This window comes from Apteryx mantelli, chromosome 2 (genome assembly GCF_036417845.1).
Source record: "Apteryx mantelli isolate bAptMan1 chromosome 2, bAptMan1.hap1, whole genome shotgun sequence".
In the NCBI taxonomy this organism is placed as follows: domain Eukaryota; kingdom Metazoa; phylum Chordata; class Aves; order Apterygiformes; family Apterygidae; genus Apteryx; species Apteryx mantelli.
Window position 1 is genome coordinate 30,223,845 of NC_089979.1, and position 23,443 is coordinate 30,247,287.

The window sequence follows — 23,443 nt, forward strand, 5'->3', positions numbered from 1 at the left end:
CCATTAATACAAATAGCTTCCTGGGTGTTTGTATGGATTGCCATCTGTATGGGATCAGAGTATCTGACTGTGGCAACCTATTGCTGCTGGTTCAGCAGAAGGTAGGGCCTTGTGGTGGCTCAACTTTCCTAATAATGACTTTCTTCCAACCAAAGAGAATCAAGAAGTCCTGTCTTCGTAGTGCAATGCTGCTACAGAAACAAAATTCTCTGCAATAGTGCATTGACTATTACTACAAAAAAGCTACCAGCTATCTGCTCAGGAAAGAAGACAGAATGCCTCTAATTTTCAATTTGGTGTAGGCTAAATACATATTTCACTGAGGGGAATTAGCTCATCCCCAGAATACTCTAAATTACTGTGCCTGTACATGCCGCTGAGGTGATCGGTTGAGTATACAAGCACAGTAATTCAGAACATTTTAGGGACAAGTTGATATGTATAGGCATTACAAAAGTTAGGTCTAATCAAAATTTTTTGTTCAATAACCTGTGAAAAGTACTTGGGAGGAGTACTCCCTTCAAATATACAGCAGGTCCTAAATGTCCTGCCCTGGGGCATTTCCCATTTGCCTAGCTGCAAAACAGTAAGGAAGGAAGTGAGACTCATCTCCCCCAACTCCCTCAGGATAAGGTGGTTCATTTTTCCTTTTCATAATTCATACACAAAGTGAAATAAAATAATCCCCTTGGAGAAGATTCCAACTCACAGCATAATGAAAAAGCAGTTCTTAAGTTACAGCACTAGCTATAAAATCCCGCCTAACCAGAAAAGGATTTACATAGAGCAGCAAAGTTTGCACCAAGTCAACCATAACAGTGGCATATTGGCATATTCAGGCAGAGCTCAACATGCACAGACAAAAACATACAGTAATTGGTGGTATCCTGTAAATCTACAGGCTGTTTCTTCAAAAATTATCTGTGAAAAGCTTAAGTGTTTTAGAACAAGAATTCCCAGACTTAATTCCTCCTTATCTTCACCACAAATGCTTCATTAGGTATTTTAAACAACATTTTTTCTTTCCATCTTGGATTAACTACCTTCTGATACTTTGTTCTGAATTTAAATGGGCATACTGCACTGGACAGAAATCAACTTTAGTTGGTCTTCCTCCCTTTTCTCAAGTCAGTTTGACAGGATTTCCCCTAAATTAAAATTCTAGTGTACATCATTCTGTTGTTTGTAAAGAGTTATTAAGCATTTCAATTAATCCTGCTAAATTCATTTTTTTTTTTGGAAGATGACAACTTTGGAATAGGCTTCTGTGAAACAATGGAAAATCTGCCAAGAAAAACATTGCCTAGATAACTGTTTTACTAAGTTAAGCCTAGATTATTATAACTGTTATTTACATTAAAGAATATCACTGTAATAGCTTTAAAAATGGATTTGCTATAAAACAGTAAGCTATGCTTAATTTGCAGTTTGCTAAATATGACAGTTTTAAGAACATTCACATTAAACTTGAGACATAACATTTTACATTTAAACAGGCCTGCAGATGAACGTTCTTCACCGTACAAAACCCCAGCTGTACATTTTACTGTGCCATTCTCTTGATTTGGTCATTGATCAGCTGAGGAATATTGACACAGCAGTGGATAAGGCTAGCAGTCCCAAGCTAAGACTGATTTTCCCTGGGTAGAAAAGGAATTTCTTATTGCCTTGATTTGGCTGACTACATCCGAAAAATGCAAAAGTATTCCAACTTTCGAATGTAGCCTTCATTCCTGAAAGGCTTGGTTATGTGGGTTCAGGTTAGTCAAGAGCATAAATGAAAACAATCTACTGTCTGGAAAGGCAGATTTTTGCATCACTAAATGAACTAACCAGTGAGCTCTAGCACTTACAGCAGTCTTCAGCAATCTTGTTTCCCACCTATAAAAATTCTGGACTATCTGACGGCCCCCAGCTCTAGCAGAAGGAGAAAAAGCCATTAAAAGATTGTTAAAAAAAAACGTATCATCTACACACAGAGGACAAGGAGCCTCTGTTGTTTTTGCACCAGCAGTATTGGCCAACTTCCCCTGTTGAGTATACAAAGGGGGGACGAACCAGGGCATCCTGGCCTCGGTGTGCTTCTCACCCAGGCTTGGGCGGTGTATGAACCAAAGCGAGCCAACGGCTGCTCGGCGCTGTTGGCAGAGCTGCCCTAGCTTGGATGATGCCTTACTGTAAACATAGGTAGGAAAAGGAACGCTATGTTCAGTCATTGCTATTTTGTGCCGCTGCACTTGCAGTTTGCTTGGTTATAGCAAGCCCTCGCACTCAGGGGACTGCTGACCCTCTGACGAGCCCAAGATGTGCGTGTGCACGCATGCACATATACACAGAACAAGCAGGTCTTTTGTCGCTTTGTTTTATTCACAATACTATTTAGCCGCAGTAATTTTGAGACAAGAAACCCCATCATTTCACCCTGCACGCTCTCAGAGAATGAGGCTTCCTGGACAGGGATTTGAGCAGCTGCTGCTTTGCAGAGAACAAAATTCAGGCGCCTGGAGGGGGAAGGGAAAAGGGGGCAACAAACAACATTTGTTTAAAATTTGGCAGCAGCATCCCAATTAGATGAATTATTGGATGGATCATCAGGATAGCTCCCCAAAGTGCCACAGGATAGGAAAGCCCTTGGAGGACATGTTGATTTAACGCTGCAAAAATCATCCCAAAGAGCACCATCTTCAAATGCAGAACTAAAGACTTGTCTGTCTTAAAAAAATCACACTTCCCACACAGTGCCGTTGCTCACTTGCCATGTATATAAGGGTTGTAACAGTTAATCATTTAGACAGGGATAAATATTTATTCAGGGACTACCTTAACGTTGAATGTTATTTCCTCCATGACGTAAACTCGTTCAGGAAATGCTTTAGCCACCTCCTCCACACTGTTAAAATACTGCACTGGCTCCTTAATATCTCGGTCTTGTTCCAGCAGCTTAAACTGCCCTGAAAACAGATGATAAACAGAAGAGTTGTAAGATATTTACATTGGACAACTGTCACTCTGGCAACTGCTGCCTCAACTCCTTCACTGTTTTGATTGGTCACTTTTTCTGGCTATCAGCAGTCAAACAACAAAACAAAAGATTGTAAAGAGTCTTCTTGAGAGATGCTGCGTTTTACCAGGTTGGAATGAGAAGAATGTGTGGGAGCTGAAGTTAAATTAAAAAAGATCCTTTTATGACATACTCTCCAGAAATAACTACCGGGGCTTTTGTGTTTGTATACTTAATTCGTTGTAATAGTATCTGTACAGACAGCACTTTCTGGCCCTTAATATTAAGTTTTACAGAACAAAAACATACCCTTTACCATAAAAACCCAAACAATAAATATAGGATTTTCCTTTTTTTTTTTTTTTTAAAAAGAGTCATCAAACAGCTTTTCAAAAATCCTAGGCTACAACCCTTTCCCCTAGGCTTCCCTAACAGAAGACTAACTAACTAACATAAGAAGAAATCAACCCATATACACTTAACGTTCTTTTGAAGGTGAGCATCTTCAGAAAGCATTAGGAAGAGGTGTTTCTTGCTGACTTTACCCCCGACAGCACAATAACCGTTTTGCTATTTTCTAGGTGTTCTAAAAGTAAGAATTAACGCCAAGGCAGCTGACTCGGGCAGGACTGCACACATTACTCCGCACAGGTAGGTACTTCAATCACTTCTGTGTGTTATGAACACAAGGTTGAAAAGCTTTCTTTTGCACATATGGTCATACCAAATGCTTAGACAGATATTTTTGCTGTTGGTATGAATTAAATGTAAAATCACTGGAGAGATCTTCCCAAATTTAGAAATATTAACCAGTACAAACTTAAGCGATGATCTCAGCCAGACAGCAGCACAGTAAAACTTATTATGAGAAACAACTCAAGAAACTGAGTGAAAGACTGAGTAAAACCAATGCTTTGCACATCTTCTGTAAATCACACTTTAAAATTAGCAACGCATCCTGCCACTGCATCATTGTTCACAAACGGTACTCAACTTCACTGAAAGTCATCCAATACAGCAGGAAGTCATCCACCTACAAAAATACTTTCTCACTCCTTCAGCATTTTGTGACTTTTCTGATATGTTCAGAGGATTCATCCACACTACGCTATTGCAGGCCACCTAGTAGCAGAAGAGGAAATGAACGCAAGTTCAGCAAGTCCTGAAGCCCCATCCCTCCACCCTACTGCAAGTGTGCACACGTGTACACACATGCACACATCAAGAGAGATATCGATGTTACATCCGACCCCAGTACCCGGCTGACATGGGGACAAGTTTTTCAGTCTGTATGTTCAAATATCATTGATGTAGCCTACATACCAATTTTTAAGACAGAACACTTTCTTTTATTCCTCTCCATACATTTTTTCTTTCTAAAGTGACCATAGTAATTTCAAAGTATTACCAACAGGGCTTGTGGTGCTGTATAGTACAATAACTAAAGATGCTGACACTTCCCACTGTAAGACTGCTTTGCAGCTGTTTAATAAACTTCATTACACTTTAAATATTAGTTGCCCTGTAGTTTTCTTAACTATATGTCTGCTTCAGGACACACTATTATTTGAAGTTCAGCCAAAACAATTGAAATACTTAAAAACCCAACACTAATATAGCATATTTCTGCAGTAGAAATACACAGACTTTGGTCTGACCTGGTAAAGACATTCCTGCAGTTCAGTACAGGAATAGGTTTACCAGGTCAGACTGAAGGCCTACCTTGTGCAGTATTCTGCCTTTGACAAAAGTCAATAGATGCCTAAGGAACAATTTAAGAATCACTAGCAATAACGCCCTAGACTCCCTTCCATACCTCTAGAGTGGAACTTATGGCTCATGGACTTCCTGAGCAGGGAAGAGGTATCTTTGCGCTTAATAGCTCCAGAGATTTTCTTTCCTGTAAATTTGTTTAATTGCTTACTGAAGGTATAGGAAACTTTTGATATACACATACTATCTACCTTGATAAACTGTGGTAGCCTCTCCTTCCACAGGTTTTACAGCACCTCCAAGACTGAGCGTAGAAATTTTACGAGTTACAAAGCTGTGTCTGGCAGATACTACAGGTAGCTATAGGAAATCTGATGAGGTATAAGCACTTGAAGAAACGTTTTACATGCTCAGCAGAAATTTGCTAGCATTTTGAAGCTGAATTCCTCAGTTTGCCTGCTCTGACCATCTTTTACTGTAAAGCTATAGAGTGGGCCATGCAGACTACACCTCTGGGTTCAGATAATCTGAATAATAAGCAGAAGGGCAGTCTGTAAATATGCAAAATTGCCATTCTTTAATTATGTGGTTGCACATTTTCCAATTCCAAGAATCAGAGAATGAAGCTAGCCTCTGCTTTATGTTACAGAAGTTGGAAACTGTGTTGTGACCAATGCATGAGCTGAGAAAGAAAAAGATGAAAATCATGCTTTCAGAATTTTCCTGTCAGCCATAGCCTAAGGTGAAGACGAATTCCCCAGCTCTGCAGGGCCTTTGCCCTCCATGCACCCAGCTTTCCTATAAAAGAAATTCAGGAGTATAGGGGAACTGCATGAAGTCCAGCCTTTTCCTGACATGGCATCAGCATGTACCAGGGTATCACTCACCACCAGCAACTATGAGTTGCACCAAGGAGCACCTGATAGCACAGAAAAACAGTACTCTGGAGCATCGAGTCAGTGACAGCAGTTTGCAGAAAGTCACTATGGGACAGATGTCCTTATATTTTACAGAAGTCCTCATGCTTAGTGTTTTCTATAGGTTGACCCTGGGCTGTTTTTCTCTCCTGGGACTTATTTCTGAATTGCTCATCAGGGAGCACTGCTGTCCTCCTTCACTAATGACAGAGCCACCTGGCTGCAACCCTAATTGATTGCCCAGTTTGGGACCTAGGGGTCTGATTTGCAGGATTCCCAGCTGTAGTAACTATTCAAGGCAAGCTGTGATTACAATTTATAATGGCATTTTATGCTTTAAGTTCCCTGAAGAAAAACAAACAAAAATACTGCAAGTTCTAGACATCTTGGATAGATCTTCTAAAACCAGCAGGATACTTCTGATTTAACACTTCCCTCTTACAAACAGAATGGAGTTAAAAACAATACCACAAGGAAGCTATGTCAATTTTAGTTAAACTATCAGATACTGCAGGGATAAAAACTTGGAAATACAGAAAGAAGTTAACTCTCTCCTCAGAAAGGGAACTGAGCTGGACATAGTAACAAGACATGAAGTCACATGAAGAACTGTGGAGGAAAATATACTGAATAATTACTTATATCTGAACAATGTTCATGCTGCACTTTGAATGAGACAGTGATCTTTAATTCTAGCTACTCTGTTTGGAACCATAATATTATTATTTCACCAGGGCCCATATGTATTTAAGAATAGATAGTCTGGTGGCAAGAAAAGGCCAGTTACCCATTACAATCCACACTTCTGCAAAAAAGTCCAAAATTCCTCATCACACAACAAAAGCTTTCAGCTGTGAGAAACTGGAAGCAGGGTCTGTTATCCATTTTGCATTTACACATTTGTGTAAAAAAAAAAAAAAAAAAATCAGCTGGAGTTTTGCTTCAGTACAAAGAGATGCTCAGAACCGTCTATGTCACCATCTATGTCATCCTTCCCTTCGTTCAGCTGAGCCACACAAACACAAAGCTGTCTGTGCCTTCACTGCTAATAAGCACCAGTTCATGAGAAGGTTGATCACAGAGGAGCATGTACAGATCTCAAAACATAAGGGCAGCCTTAATCTCCCACTGCTATGAAATCAGGAAATGTTCTGTGTGTAGAAGCTGTCTGGATTGGATGTTAAAATGCCTCTCCTTTGGAAAAGATGATTTATAACTCAAGATTTTCTATAGTCTGTTTTTTGAAAATTATTTCCTCATTGAAAAAGGCAGATTTTTTTATTGGAAGGAGAGGAAGAAGGGCTGAAGAAGGGCCTGCAATACACATTTGAGCCAGATGTCAAGCAAATAACTAATGGGGAAGGAGGAGACAATTTCACATTACATTCCTCCCCAGTCTCTACTCAAGCTGCCATACAAAATCATAGCAGCAAATTTCCAAGAGCATTGCTGAAATACAAGTTAAATGTAGATAAGTCTGGCTTGAGTGCAAGTTAAAGCTGAATTTTATTACACTTGACAAGAGGCAAGATTTCATCAGGAGACTTTACAAAATTCACTGCAAGCTTAAATCACAACACAATTTAACTGCACGTTAATTAGGAATTTAACAACAAAATAGTAAAGAAAATATAAAACTAAAACTATACTTCCATAGAAGTACACCCCTTTCTCTCTTACTAGCACAAAAAAGAATAATGAAACGTTGCCCTAGTAAATCAACGCAGGAGCAGAAAGATCAGATTTGTAAAAACCTACACAGTCGACTGAGCAGGTGTGGTTACTCCTTTGCAGCCAAATGGCATATAAGAGAGTAATGAACTACTACTGTAAGCTTTATATCTCTTTATCTTTCAGTCCGGTCTCTGGCAGGCAAGGTATTGGAACAGTTTCATTCCAGTATATTATCTGTGCAGATTATGAAATCTTATTCCTGTGTGAAGGTACGCTTAGCAAAGACAGTAAATCCATTGCTGATGGAAATGAGCATGGAAAGATAAAAAGGTGGGGAAAGATCTAAACCAGGGCTTATCCTCTAGTTTATGGAGGCATTTATTAAAAACCACCGGGAGTAGGAAGATCAGTCATCTTTCTTATTGCCAGAAGCCAGTTCTGCAACATTTGTGAGCAGGATCTGCTTCGGGTCATTAGCCAGCCCTTTCTGTTCCAGGCTTTTGGTCATTTCTGCCACTTCCCATGTTCAGGCTCTTGCAGGCTTACATACCTTCACAACTGCAACCAGCTCATACAGATATATCTGTGATATAAGGTCCTCTGGTTCTAGCAGTGACTTACCCCTTACCCTCAAATAGCCTGCCAGTCTGGCTGTAGAGACAAACTCTGTGCTAGCCTATCAGCATGGCTGTCCTCCCACCCTTTGGTTGGAGCAGAGACCCCTTCCCTGCTTGGTCCTGCATTCACCATCAGAGCAGTGGGCTCTTTGCTCCTGAAATGTGACCCCTCTGCAGTGGCCAGACTTTGCCCTGGAACCAGACATGCACACAAAGTCTTGAAAGCCACCATTAAAGAAAAGGAATAAAGTCCAGCTTAAATATCCAGCTATCAGCACCTGGGCACAAGAAGCCAACTGATTTTGTTTTGTTAGTGGTAATCTTTATTTTCTGTTGTTGCAATACTGCTTCATCATAGCTCTGGTCCCTTTTGCATACAGAGGGTTTGGTGGGAGTTTTTTGCTTTGTTTTTTGTTTTAAACCTTTCAGATTTTCCAAGACAAACATTCTTCTCGTGCTGTGTCTGAAGGGCCTAGACCAGGGGAGTCCTTACCTATGACAAAGGTTCATAGACCGAACAAACAGTCAAGTTCTTGGAGATATAAACATACAGAGACATAAACATGAGAGCATATATATGCTCATATATCCAAAAAGAAAATCTGACTATTCTGTTAAAAAAAAAAAAAAAGTAGCTGCATGTCATCAGTAGAAAAGATGGAAGGTCACAGAAACATCTGCTCAATTACATTAGCTGTTAAATGTTTCTCTAAGGAGCAGGAGTTGTATTGTCTTTCAGCAGCTTTGATTATTTAGTAAGTCTTACATCTCTCTATGTGAGACTATCTGCAAAGCCCAGTGTTTCTCAAGAATGCACAGACAACACAGCAGGGTAGCAGAAGTACTGCAGAGGTTTATGTTTCACATTATTTGTTGACTGCTGACTGCATTTCAGCATTTCAAAGAACAGCAGACTTGACTTGAGAAAGAAAGGCTCTGTACCTGACAGAATACCACCATTTTGGGAAAAGACAATTTTTGTTCACACTTTAGTGTTCCAGTGCCTCAGGCTGATATGAAATATCTTTGTATTCTTCCCCAAAAGGATGATCCTTGATGTAACTGAGCAGAGTTGAATAGTATAAACCTACAGAGTAAATAAGATGTGATAAAGGAGAGCAGGGCAGAGAGAGCTGGCTTGCTAGATGCCAGGGAGAACACAGTCACGTGAAGACCTAAATGGAAAAGTGCACTTCAGCACTCTCACTTCTCAGAGGGATCTGCATAGTCTTCTGCCCACAGTGTGCACATCTGCCCTCAATGGTGAGGTGGAAATAGATTTGTCTTAGCGGGGGATGACAGAAGGAAGTTTCGGTTTATTTCATCACTTTTCATCCCATCAACTAGATCACAAGGTAGAGCTATTTTCCCTGTCTAATTCCCTAAAGAAGGCAGCTAGTCAAGAGCAGGAATGGTAAACCAAAGACTCTAAAACTAGATTAAGATACAATCCTAACTTCAGCCACATCAGCCTACATGTTATTTTTAAAAATCAGCTTTTTATGTAAATTGACATCTGCCAAAATGTATTTGTGTAGAACCTATGTGTTGTGTTTCATTCCGTTTCAGGAAGCATTGGGGTGACTGTGGTTGTAGCTGTCTAGACATGAAAAAAGAGAGAACAAAAAAGAATTTATCAGAGTCTTCGATACAGCTATATTTGATTAACTGTAACCAAGGTATAAAGTTAATACTGTAGCTCTTTCTGGGATGTATCACCAAGTAAATGTGAAAAGGTTTGGCAGACGTGCCAAAGTAACAACGAGCGGGAAAGAAATGCTTCACTTTGCTTTTCTTATCTTCCCGCTTGTTGAAGTCTAGCATTTTGCAATTCTCCACAAGAAAAAAAGAGTACTGGTGTTTTCAGGAGTTTTGGAGCAGAGGAGTTCCTAGCCCCTCACTGCAGAGGGGAGAGTAAGGGAGAAAAGACTCATTAGGGAAAGAAACTATATGTATAAATGGAATTACAGAACACTGTTCAATGCCCAGAGCAAGCCCTAGTCCCCAAATCAATTGGTGCAGACAGGCTCATGGCCATACTGCTCTCAGAGAGGACAGGAGAGCTGATCCCCTGCTTGGGCACGTGCAGGTTTCTGCATCAAAGGAACTGGCGACTTGGCTTCAGACTGGAATCTGTGAGCAAACTAACATGGATGCGATGCAACGGTAAGATCAATTCCCTCCATCAAAAAAAGGAGCAGATCAACCCAGCAGTACAAATTCATCTTTATATGCCAAGTTGATAGCATCTGTGAGCTATATACTGTACAGAAAGAAAAGGGGGGAGGGAGAGACACACACATTTTTTGAAGTTATACATACCTATTCCTTTCGTTTTGGACTGTGGCCTGCTGAAAGCATACAGAAGGCTATAAAAGGATTGAGAATAGAGCAGGAAAATACAAAACCAGAGTCTTCAGGTACACAGCTTTCAAAGAATAATGACTAGGCCATGAACTGGAAAAGCTACTATTGATTATTACATTATAATCACCATGAAATAGCTATTAAACAGACTTTGAAATGCTGCCTCTGACTCTGCTTTTATAGAACTGCCTGTCAGAACTTTTTCTTCGGGGAGGGAAGAAGAGGACTTCCTGTGTCCCCACCTGTACCCAATCTTTCGGAAGTTTTGGGAATGTATTAAAAAACAGATGAAATATTAACTAGAGACATGTCTAAGTAAACATAATACAATAAGAATCCATGAAGTGTACTGGAGTTAAACTTATGGCACTGTAAAACAGAGGGCAAGGCACAATGGCACATTCAAGTCAGTAGAGCTTGTGTAACATTTCATGCCCTGTGAAGGGGAAGTAGCCCTTCAAAATGAATAGTTTTACTTCTCGGAAGTATTATCAAGATTTTTGGAGCCTTAAATGCCTCTATTTCTCTTTGTGTTGTGTCTGCTGTATAAATACCCATTCAACCAAGACAGAATGAGTCAAGCATCACAACCTAGTGAGACATGTAGGAGCAAAGAATTAGCACACTAACACATCATATGTGCATATATATGATGTTCAAGAGATCAAGAAAGGGAAACAAAATAAGTTTCCCACACAGCAACATAATGCTTGCACTTCTAATCAAAACCTCTAATCCTATGCTGGTAAAGAGGAGGAGATGATAAGAGTCTAGCATGTCTTTTCTGTATCTTACTTTTATGACTCTAAGTAGCATTACAAAAAAAAAAAAAAAGATTCTACTGGCAGCATAACAAAGAAAAATCAGTTCTAGTGATTACTGATCATAGTTCAAAGGAGACTTAACTCACAGATATTGCATGAGAGTGAATTTTACGTTACAGGTTATATAAAAAGACTGACAGGGAAAACAAGTCTAACATCTAAGCTTTGTTTCATAAGTTATTATCATCACAAATACTAGATTATCACAATAAAATGTTCAGTTTTATGGGGTCACATGTCTGAGTGTCTGGACTACAAGAAATGAACTAGATTTGTCTTACTCACTAGGTCAACATCGATCTAACTTATAATTAACATCCATTTCATTCCTTTCCCACGTGTTGCCAACAGACATGAAGAATATCCTGTAGGCAGCTTTCCATAGGAGTGTTGGTTCACACACTCCAGCGACCATGGAAAGGAGTCTGATGACTACAGCACTGTCCGTCTTAATTATTGCTAATAAAAACTATTGCTAGTTTCCTGTTGAACAGGAAGATTATGAATACATATGTGCATGAAGATGCCATATATCCTGACAGATAGTAAAACTTACCCAGATTGCATACAAAAAGGCATCGAGAGAGAGAGAAATGTTACAAAAGCCCAAGAAAACCAACTCAGAACTTGCATGAAACAATGTTGAGATGATTATGTTTAATAGCAGCTGCCTGAAGACAAAAGCGTTTCTTATGTGAGTATTAGCACTATTCTTTTTTGCACTGGAGGGGTTACGACTGGCTGGATGCCCACTTAGACCTCAGTCATGAAAATGGAAGGAGTCACTAAAAGCTTACGGCTCTGATCTACTATAGTGGCATCCAAGGTCCTGATGAGACTGGCTGCTGGATTTGCCTGCCCCTGGAGAGGAAGATTTTAAAGGGAGGCAAAGCCAACTTCTCCCTCATCTAACAGGTGCCTCTACCAAAAATTGCCGTCCTTTATAAGAAAAGGCTGAAAAAGAAAATGACATAGAATCAAAGGTGAAAAAGTACATGATTACAGATCTTACTGTACTTGGAATTACTTGTCTTACTGAGCAAATATATTAGTTTCATTAACACTGATTCAGGGCTAAAGCTGGATCCTAAGGAGTGGTGACAAAGCTGCCCAGTGGAGACAGGTACTGCAATGTAAGCTGAAGATCAAGCCTTACATTAGGAAGTAGACAAGTCCCTCAACAGAATCTTATTTGGCTCAGGAAACTGAACATAATCAACGTCACAATGAGTGAAAAAAAGAATAATGTACACTGTATTGATGTTTATTTAAAAATAATTTATGGATTCAAAAATCACCCATAACTTCAGAAACTATTTTTTGCATTGTTCTGCTCATTGATTTTCCTATTTTAGTAAAAGACATTGTGTACTTTTAAAATTAAGTGGCAGCACAGACTTCATCTGTTTTAGACCTATTCTTGATTAGCTGATCACCTCCCAAATCATCTGGTTTAGGCCTATTCTTAACTAGCTGATCACCTCCCAAATCATCAGTGTACTCTAGTTTCAAGGCATTCATTAAAAGAAAAGGGATGGCTACAACTAGATTAACATTTAACTAAGGCACAAAAGAAAGCCGAGATTAAAAGAACAAACTCCTGGTTAATATTTGAAATGAATATTACTAGTTTCACGCAGACTAAAACAGGCCATGTTAGAATACTTCTTAAAGGTCAGCCCAGTGTGCTGGAGGTTTTATATCACAGTTGCATCAAAAAATTCTGCCTTTACCATGGATTCCCCCCACCACAGTGACATTCATTTCAGTAGCAATTATGAATGTGTAAGAACTTTAGATTTGCTCTGTAATGCATAAGAAGCAAATTCCCATTTTCAATTAAAACTACATTTGTAATCAATAGTTTGAAGAAAACACAGCAATATCAATTTGTTTCTTTTGGACTGATGTCAACACCAGAAACGGTAGTCATATTTCACAGTCTATTTGTGATTCCAAGTACTGAGCAAGTACAGAAACTCAACTCTCCCCTTCCCTTCAAGAGGATGTCTTCTCACTGGAAATCAACATGGGAAGAAATCTTCCTTCCCTTTCTTCTCATTTTGATGATAAATAGTGAAATCCAGTTACCTGTGCAACCAAAGCTTCAACACAAGAAACTGGAGTGTTTTCCAAGAGTCGCAGTATTTCAAAATCTGAGTTCAATGTCACTCTATTTGAATAGAATTCTTTTACTGTTTGGGTTCTAAATTTGTTTTGAAGGTGAAGAGAAATTTTGCACTGAAGAGAGTTAAAGATTTTAAACAGAGATTGTACTTACAAGTATTAGTTTAATATATCTCCTTATTACCAGTGGTCACAAGTAAACATTCATTTGAAAGTTAAGACAAATACCAGACAGCATTCAAAAAAGAAATTCTGCCCACCAATGTCAACAAAAAAATCTTGTACTAATGTATGAATACAACTTTGCCCTTAGAGAGAGAACTAAGTTTGGAAAGAGGGCTAATTGTTTCAGGGGAGCAAAATTTTGTTCTGTTGAAGCACACAAGGTTTTGCAATTTATAAACTACCAGGCTACCATTTCTTTTTAACCACCATTTCTTTGTTAGGCCTGCTCTAAATTCTGTTATTTCACTTTGCTGACTGGAAAATTGGTGAGAGTTATAATTATAGGGACGAAATTAAGATGTGTAGGAACACAGAAAAGAGACACATATTTTTGGTCATAATATGGATTTCAGAGATTGTAAACATAAGTGACTTGCAGATTTACACCAGAGACAACTTTTTGGATTTCATAGCCATCTTAAACAAATTTGACAGAGCAAAAGTGGCTTTTCCAAACAACTTTAGACACATTCTTTTATTTCTGACAAGTCTATGCTTCTGCAAAAAGAACAGCAGCAACTGCTAGGCTTAACCATTAACTTTGTCTTATTGTGTAACAGTTTTTATTTATTTATTTAACAAAGTTTCAAAGTTAACACTTAGCAAAACTCAAGGTATTAGTGTTTCTGCCACAGCGGGAAGAAACATTCTTTAGTCACAAAACCACCACCTTTTCGGCTTTTTGCTGACAGCACTTTTTCCTTCTGCTACTCCCACACCAGGATCTCCATTTCAATGGCATGACTATGACTACTACTATAATTCATTCATCGCTATCTTGCTTATTGAGCATTCTTTTGTGTCTCTCAGGTTTTGACCCTGCTCCATGTTAAACAGGCCATGGTGCAAGTGTAGGACGGTGTATAGTAAAATATTTCATCTGATGAGGACAGTCATGTAAACAGCACTGTTTTTGGCAGGCACTTTTGATGCAATAAACAAAGCTAAAGAAAAACTGCATTCACAGAGCAGAAATTTTGAAAATGTACATAGATCAATTTTGTACAAAAAGTGCTTTTGTTTCATGCTCAGGAACAGGTTTTTTAATTAACTGAATGGGAGGAGTTTTAAAAAACAGGAACAATGACTGAGTCAGCAGCTCCAGTTCTTAGTAGCTTACAGGGCTTTATATGAGACCAAATAAACATATTTCATTCAGAGTTAGACATTTTTATCAATGTGTAGAAAGACTTCAGAGCCTGGGTTGGGTAGCCTGAAAGAATGTCTGTGCATTATAGAGCAGCTTATTGTTTCAAACGCCTATCTCATTTACTCGGTGAATATACATGTGTTTTACAATCTCTTGTAGAGTCCATTTTCCACTCTCTGTCTCTGTTTAAATCCATGGAAGTATTTTATTCAGATTACTGGAGAAGCTGTGGCTCAGACAGTTCCCAACTTCTAGAGTATCAGCAATAGAAAGGAGGGGTTGCTGTTCTTCTGATTAAAAAGACAATTAAAAAAAAAATATATCTTAGGGAAGGTACTACTGCTTTGTATTTTCAATGCATAGCAAACACTGTAGCTTAGTTTATGCATTTGAAAAGTGTATCAATTAGAAAGGAATGCAATTCATTGTAACTATGACCACCAGATATCATGAGCAAACTCTGAAAAACAAGTTCACTTCACTTCTGGAACAAATTAGACAATATAGTTCAAACTCAAATGAAGCCAACTTCCCAAGAAACTCCTTACTTACACAATAGAGCTAGTTTATTCAATTAAACTCTCTTGTTAAAGAGAGCATTCAGTATTAAGAACATTTACGCTACAGCCAAGACTATATTAAAGAGAATTAAAACAAGTATAAAGCCAAAGTATTACACTATCTGAAAACCACCTTGATGAAATACACGTAGTAATTTACACTCCAAAAATTTTGTCACCCATAACTTTGGAATAACTATCAAGCGTTCAAAGTAATTTACAGGAAACAAGCATTTCCAATTTTTTTTGTTGAAGATGAGCAGCCACATTTACCTCATTGTCTCTGTTGAGACGCTGAAGGTGTTTTGATACCTGCATTCCGCATGAAGTTAGCCGTCTTTGCAATCACGCTACATAATGCAATAGTGTTTTTGTCAAAATGGTTTGTTTGGTTTCCAGCAAACACTGAGACATTGATTCAGGGTTGTGCAATTTATCTACAAAGTAGTCAAAGCTCTCAATAACAGCTCAAAGTGAATGAAGGCAGCTTTTAAGAATGACCATTTTGGCATATGTTCACAGCATGCATTAAAGTGTCACACACTCACACACACACACACAGAGATGAACTGAAAAGGTTGGGGAAGAGAGATGATTGAAAAGAGCACACTGCTTCAGCATTGTCACTTCATTTAATTTTCATTTGTGCTCAAAAAGGCAACAAAGACAGTAAATCTAAAATTCAGATATAAACAAGATATGCACCTGTCTCAGTTCCTTTGAATGCATTCCCTCACACGCATTTTGTTTCATTATCTAGTTCAATAAAATACCTTAAACAAGATAGGTACCACCTAAATCCCTTTTGCAATTCAAGTAGTTATACCTGAATCCAAAAGGTATAAAGAAACAGAACGCCCAGCCAATTTTTCCCTCTCATAAGTTATCTATCAGCTTGTTGAGAACCAAATGAAACCAGTTAGGAGTGTCGGCCCAGCCTAAAATAGCTTGATGGAAAATAAATGTTACACACTACGCATGAGGTAGTTTAATTTTTGAAAGTGTTTTTTAGGAGACTACTCGGGTGACCATTTTCTTCATGTAAAAGATAATTCATGATTTAAAGGGATATACTTTGCCTTGTTGATGCTTTCTGAAATGGTGTTGAATATCTTATCCTATCTGTTCTTTCTCTAATATTGGTTTGGGGCATCTCTTGCCTTTTTTATACCACATATATGTTGTAGCCTTTTACAGAAAGGGCTGCAAAGTGGTAGTTACCAAAGTGACTAGTCCCTTATTTGTCTTTGAATGCACATGGACTTCCCCAGCTGCCAGATTATCATGAGATATGTTATTACATACTAATTTCTAAGTACACAAGCTACCATTAGCAGCTGCAAATGCTCTACAGAAATCATATGCTTTAAAATACTATGAAAGAACTTTCTTTTTAAAGTAAGGTGTTTCTAAATCCAAATCTGGGACTGAGAGAAACACTATTAATATTTTTGGTTATTTCATGAATCACTAAATCAACGGTGGACAGTTTGTTAGCACACAGATTTAAGGCGCTGAGAAGAAGTCATGAATGAAAAAAAGAGATGAGGGTTTCAGACACTTCAAATTGCTTACTGTAGATGTTGAGAGAGACTGACAGACCGACTAACCTGATTACACTTAGAGACAAAAAAAAGGTATATCCCAAACTAAACAAAAAAACCCAAAATTCCCAAAAGATCAGTCTTTGCTAGTGTTACAGCAAGGTACTTGAAAAGTTTTCTCAACAGCTTAATGTTCCTTTTAGGAAAATGACTATTTCAGTTGAGCTTTCTGAGCTAGGGAGCAGAACTGCAAAGACACAGTAAGAAACCATGTCTTTCAAATGACATCAACTGCACTCCTTGAAGCAATAATTCTATGGAAAATTCCTTTCCTCCCATTTTCAATTACACTATTGCATACCCAGCAAGAGCAAAACCCAATACCATAAATGACCTCCTCCACACCAAGCCTCCACAGACAGAGTAGCATATCAGTGACCATGCACCAGAAGATCACTCAGGAAAAGGTCACCAGCTCATAAGAAGCACCCCAACATTTCTCCTACCCTCAACCTGCCACCTCTTCCTGCTATGTTCTGAGTTGTCTTGAGGGCACCAAGTTTTTCTCACCAAAATCTTGCCATTTAAAGTGATGGTCTTTATCAACAGTAGACTTTGGCAACAGTATTTGATGGGTTCATATAATGTAGTCACAAGCATGGCTTACTATGGCTGGATATACGGTACCATGGCTAACAAGCTATCTACTCACAGTTTTAACATCCATTTAACTAAATTGGTATAAAATACATTTAGTTAAGTCACTGGAAGGACTATGACCAGCTAAGCTAAGTCAGATACAATCAAAACACTACGTCATCTTTGCTGCAGGAGGTTATCCTCCTGAGGGACATCCACATAGGTGATTCCAGGCTCCTCACCTTTCTTCCTTGGAATTGCTCTGCTTTCTCTGAGCACAACACGCAAGTTTCCCCCAGCCACTCCTCAGTCTGAATTGTCCAAGTCACCGGGAGCCTAAACACTCACAAAAGTTACCTAATATCTTACATACAGGCTACTCTTCACCATATCCTAATGTTGTACTCCTGCCTGCTACAGGCTCTTCACGACTCACCCTGCATCTCTGTTCCCAGCTCCAGGAAGACTTAGCTACACACAGCCAACCCTCAGCAAGCTAACTGCCAGTTCAGCCAAGTTTTTCCTTGGAAAGGAGTCAGAATACCACTCTGCACACCTTCCATCTAATTCACATTAAATGAGCCTTATGATAGCCAAACACCACAAAGTGACAAATATCTGCAATGCAATAATAAGGTGGCTACTATTTTTCATTTTCTGCAGTAGAGAAGATGACTGGTATATCTAGGTAAGATGAAGGCATATTAGTGTCATATATGCTATCACACATATCTGCTTCCTTGAGCTAGCATGCTTAACAGCAGATAAAGCAGCACAGGGTTTAACCCTCAACAGTGCAGCAGGTCTTCAGGGACTGCAGGCATGTAAACCTCAGTTGCTATTACATGCTGAGCTGCTGTCTCTTCCCTGTTCTTGTTAACCAGGCAAGCCAGTATAATCTGTGATCTGAAATGTTCATTGTGCTGTATGGGCAGACCGTAAATGTCTCATTTCTTAGGGTTTACTAGGTGAAAGTCTAAGGCCATGTCAGACAGCTGATCTGTGAAGCCTGCACACATCTTTGTGCAGACCTGAAGGTTTAGTATGGCCCTTCATATTTTACTCATTTCTTTCCTGGCAAGCATTATACGTGCCAATTCCCCCCTCCCTCTCTTGAGAATTATTTCCCTCCGAAGATGAGGAAAAGCAAGTAAATGAACATGTTAAAAATATCCGTTTCTAAGTAGTAGTATAGCTAGGAATCAGTATGACCCAAATTTTATAGTAAAAGTAATTTACAGTAGTGAAATCTATCTTACTAAATATATATATATATATTTTTTTTTTTTTTTCTCTGCTATTAAAAGAAGCTTCAGGATTAGTATTAATGTGGAAGGAAATTAAGGTTAAAAAGTATTCCCTTCCAAAATTAGTAGAGGATGAATTTATCTATGACCATAGAGCACATCACACTTTAATGGTCAACAACAACTAAAAAAATTTAATTAGTCAATAAATTGAACCAGATACTAATCCTTCACAACAGAAAAGCTACAAAATTAGCAGCTTAAATATACCAGAAATACCCAAATGGCACACTTTAGATCTTCTTGCAAGATTATAGCATGAAACATTAAGGACTAATCCAGGAAGGCCAGACAATTTAGTTATACTTTGTACTGAAAAATTAAACCATACATATAGCTCATCAGATAAAGCTTTCTAATGTATATTTCTGCTTTTGACATCCAACATCTGTCTGAAAATAAGATTTTCACTTCCCTTATGAAATCTGATTCCACTGTCACAACCACGAAAACTTGAACAGTGTTAATGGAAATCGACAAAGGATAAATGGCAAGCGTTGGATCATAAGATCTTTCCTTATAGCAGAGTTCAACCTTTAAATCTAGACAAGACAAAAATGTGCTAGAATATGACAACTCTTTCTGTACAGGAGAAGGAATTAGAATAATCAGAATTTCTTTCCCCCCAAAAGGCATCCTAAATTTTCTTCAGTTTCTTCTTACGGGTCCATGATTAGTTAGGGGGTTCATTCCACATTTAATAATTCCTTCACTGTTGTGGAGCTATCTCACAGGTTTTGGCTGTCTACTTGAGAAAAGATGTGTAGAGGGACTGCTCCACGTATGCAATGTAAAGGCAAAGAAATGACAACACTTCTGCTGAAACAGCTTAATCTTCATTCTCATGACCTGCCTGCTGTCAGTGACCAACATGAAGCACAGTGAGCTTTCGAAACCTACCTATCATGAGGTCCTAGGCAATGGACAGTGCTTCAGCTCATTTCAGCTGAACAACATCTGTCCTAAGGAGAACCACATGGGTAGGGAGTTAACCAAAAATGCTTGTTATAAGTGTGATCTTTACAAAGTTGTTACACCAAATAAAAACAGTTCTTTTCTGAAGGAAGAATGTAAGCCTGTGTACCCCATCTGTATTCTACACCTCTTGCACATTTTATCAGTAGTCTCTCTCCAAAGGATCTTAAACTTTCTACGAAAATTTATTTAACAGAGTTCACAAAATAGCTTGGTATTTAGAAACTCAGTTAAACTTTTCCACCCCTTGTACAGATAGGTTTGAAGTTTTAGAGGGTTTTTTTTCTTTTTCATTTCTGCATTACAGCTATTCTGAGATACCGTCTCAGATTTTCAATATGCACAGAAGGGATACATGCATGCATGCTCACTCAGCACCCCCAAGTAATCAGCATGCTAGTGTCAGATAACCCCACATCCTGGTGAACAACCCGAGTTCACGCTACTCCTCTTTTGCTTCATCCAAGCTACTGATTTGAGTCCAGTCTCTCACATCCCAGCCAGATATACTAACCACTAGGCTACAGAATCAATCTTTCTGCTCCAGGAAGAACTATATACACATAAAAAGGGAACTGCTCCACATAATCCTTGGGGCAGAAAAGCTGATTATATAAACTGATGGTCAGGAAACTCACCTTGAATGTGGGAGGCAAAGTTCAAGCCACTGCTGCAAATCCAGCAGAGCAGGAAGTGCATGAGGCCATGCATCTCATAAGTTATGCCAAAAAACTGTAAATTACTGCTTATTGCGCAGTACAATTTTCTTCTCTAGCTCCATTGTGGATCTGAGAAGCCTTTCAATAAATAAAATAAAATAAAACAAACAACTTCAAATTGAATTCAGCATGGTCCTGCAATAGTTTCAGCAGGTCAGCACTCCCAATGAAAAATGGCATGGCTAAAAATTAATTCAGCCAGCTCTAATTTCAAACTGCTATGAAGAGATCATTATGAATGTTCACTCGCAACACTAATAGCCTGTATTTGACTACAAATTTCCTGGTGATGAAAGTGCAATACAAAGCAACAGCAAAATATCTTACCCACACTGCTGTCAATTTAGCAGAAAAAAATTAACTATCATCCCTCGGGTTAAAGAAAAGTTTCATCAATGCAAGTCAGACAGCAGGATCTGGAGCTATGTATGTTCTTTTAATGATTTCTAAGTAATGTTTGCTCATTACAGTAATTAAAATAATAGCTCAATGCTTTCGGGGTCAACAGTTTTCTAAAAATTAAACTGCTTTGTTTCAGCTTCATCCATCATCAAAGTAGGAAGTGGTTCTTAACACCAGAAGCGGGTTCCTCCTCACCAGGCAGTCTGCAGGATAATCCTAGCTTTTGCAGCATTTGGAGAAGGCAGACAGCACAAGCAGGACATTGTTAGAGCCCCCTGCCTTCCACAGGCACGCTGACTCCCCTTAGGGCAAGGGTTCAAAGGCTTCATACAAAGCGGTGGAAGGGGCAAGCCGCAATTCATCCTCTGCCCTGCTTTCCTCCTTGCCCTGGGTGCCAGAGCTGAATGCCTTGGAGACAGGTTTCAAGGATCAGACCTCCTCCATGACTTTCTGCACTCTTTTGACTTGACGGCAAGCTCTCCCAAAGGCTGGTGGTAGACGGAGGATTATGGCTTCATTTCCTACCCTGTCTAGTCCTACAGGAGCAGAGACACAGTTAAGCTGCTACATGCAAGGGACCTTTGTTTTCATTTGGCATCAGAACTGATATAGAGAGGAAAGGGAGGATCAGCGTTGAAGATTTATTTGTATATCAAGGGGAAATCCAGAAGCCACTGAAATTGTTTAAAGCAGGTTGAAAGAATAATACAAAAAACAAACATTGCACTGACAGATATCCAGATGGCATTTGTAGGCAAACCTCAATGCCTTTACCCCAGTTGAGTTTCATTAATACTTGCATATCGTTTCAGAATTTTATTTCTAGTATTTAATTTCTAGTATTTAAATAGCACCAAATTACGAAGGTGTCAGAAATACAGGAGGGATCATGACCACCTCTATTTTGACTTTGTGATCGAATTCAACTTCCCTTGGCAGAGCAAAACTGTTTCAGAGCTCAATTTAAAAGCCTAGCTCCTGAAATGTTTGGAGCTAAAGAGAGGCTGCATTCATGATGCTTTTTTTACTTTGAGGGCTAACATTCAGGCAGCATAACAACTACAATCACAACTGCAGGGGAAGAAACAGCAACTGAGGACCACAAAACTTTGAGAGACTGGTGCCAGGGCAACTGGTAACACTGACAGAAAGGGGAACAAAGGAAGAAGTTTAGTGCAGCACGGAATTAAAGAACGTCGCTTGTACATCCACAGGGCTTCTCTGTGACTGTTTCAAAGAGTTCCTACAACATTACTCACTGTCAGGAACAGGCTATCCAGTATTTTAGAAAAGGCAAAACATATATCCAGTAGCAGGAGGTCTCACCATTCACGAGGTCTATTGCCTTTCATTGAAACATTTGATTCCTCCAGCATAAGCTTACCCTGGTGACTTGCACTGTCAGTTGAAAGCCTCATGTCTAGGAAGATGATAGCAAAACACAGCAAGGAATTTCTCCCAACCAGATACAAGAGCAAGCCAGAAGTGATGTGTAAAGGAATTTCATTACTCTGTGGAAGCCACTCTCTCCTCAGTGCGATGCAGGGCACAAGTATTCAAATTTGTTTTTAAGATAGAGAATCTTAAAAGTGGCTATTATCTACCTAGGATTTGCATGAATTAAGAGTTTACCAGGCAAACCCCCCAATTTCCACTACCTCATTTTTGTGATACCAAAATTTCTTTTTTCCTGTACCAGTGCTGTACTGGCTATGCCAAAAACAGGTTTTTCCATACACTGGGTATGGATAGAGTAGAAAACACTTCTCTATCTCATTTTTCATTCCTTACTTTAAGCCACCTTTTTCTTTGCATTAGCATAAGGTCTGTTTCCCAAATCTATTTGCTACTGTCATCCCACATTAAAAAAAAAGGGGGGGGGGAAGGGGGGAAGGAAAAAAAAGAGGGGGAGGGGAGAGGAGATTTTTGAAACTAGCTTTTCAGGGTTCAAATGTTTTTCATAGGGCCTGAAATCTAGCACCGCTGGCAGATTTACCTATAAGTATATCAGCATGGATGTTAACAGAGGGTTGAGACTTTAGAGAAAATTGCTATTAATATTCACATTAGACTGCTCAAACAAACATCCTCTGCCAAGCAGAATGCTGCTGCTCACGAAGCTTTTCAGCCTATCAAACTAAATAACTGTAAATTGCTGCTGGAGGGAAGAAAGGATGAAAAAGAAATACTGAGCCTTTTGCTTTCATATAGCAACACAGAAGATAAAAATAGACCTATATAATATTTATAATCCTTAATCTTCCTTCAAATCAAAGTGATTACTAGATTCACTAGTGATTACAGACCCCAAGAAATTCATTTGTAAATGGCTGGCTCAGTCTGCTAAATCCTTATTTTTATTTAGCAAGGTTGCTGACCTGGTAACTATTCAAAGCATAAGTTTTAACAAAGAACAATATTCAACCACCTCCAGCACATCAAACCTCTCTAACAGCTATCATAAGGGGCAAAAAATAAGGTGTCATTTTACAGAACATTGCAGGGTGGGGTGGGGTGGGGTGGGGGGAGCTTTTCAGAAGTAGATGAATTAAATGTTGAGAAAAGGCCTAAATCTTTCATATGGGCAATGTATTCTGTAGCTCCCTGCACAACTAATCTGTTGTTACTTACTCTTTGCGTCCAGTATAGATGGACCCTGTGTAGCAGGGAATGGGTTTTGGA

The 23,443-nt window shown here is 39.0% G+C and overlaps 1 protein-coding gene across 1 annotated transcript in view; it reads right to left on the reverse strand.

Moving 5' to 3' along the window:
• The window catches only part of GAREM1 (GRB2 associated regulator of MAPK1 subtype 1), a 103,854-nt gene that overhangs the window by 18,595 nt on the left and 61,816 nt on the right, over window positions 1-23,443 (reverse strand). Inside the window, exon 3 of the mRNA XM_067292315.1 lies at window positions 2,821-2,951. Within this exon, the coding sequence (XP_067148416.1) occupies window positions 2,821-2,951 (131 nt within the window). The remainder of the gene's footprint in view (window positions 1-2,820; window positions 2,952-23,443) is intronic.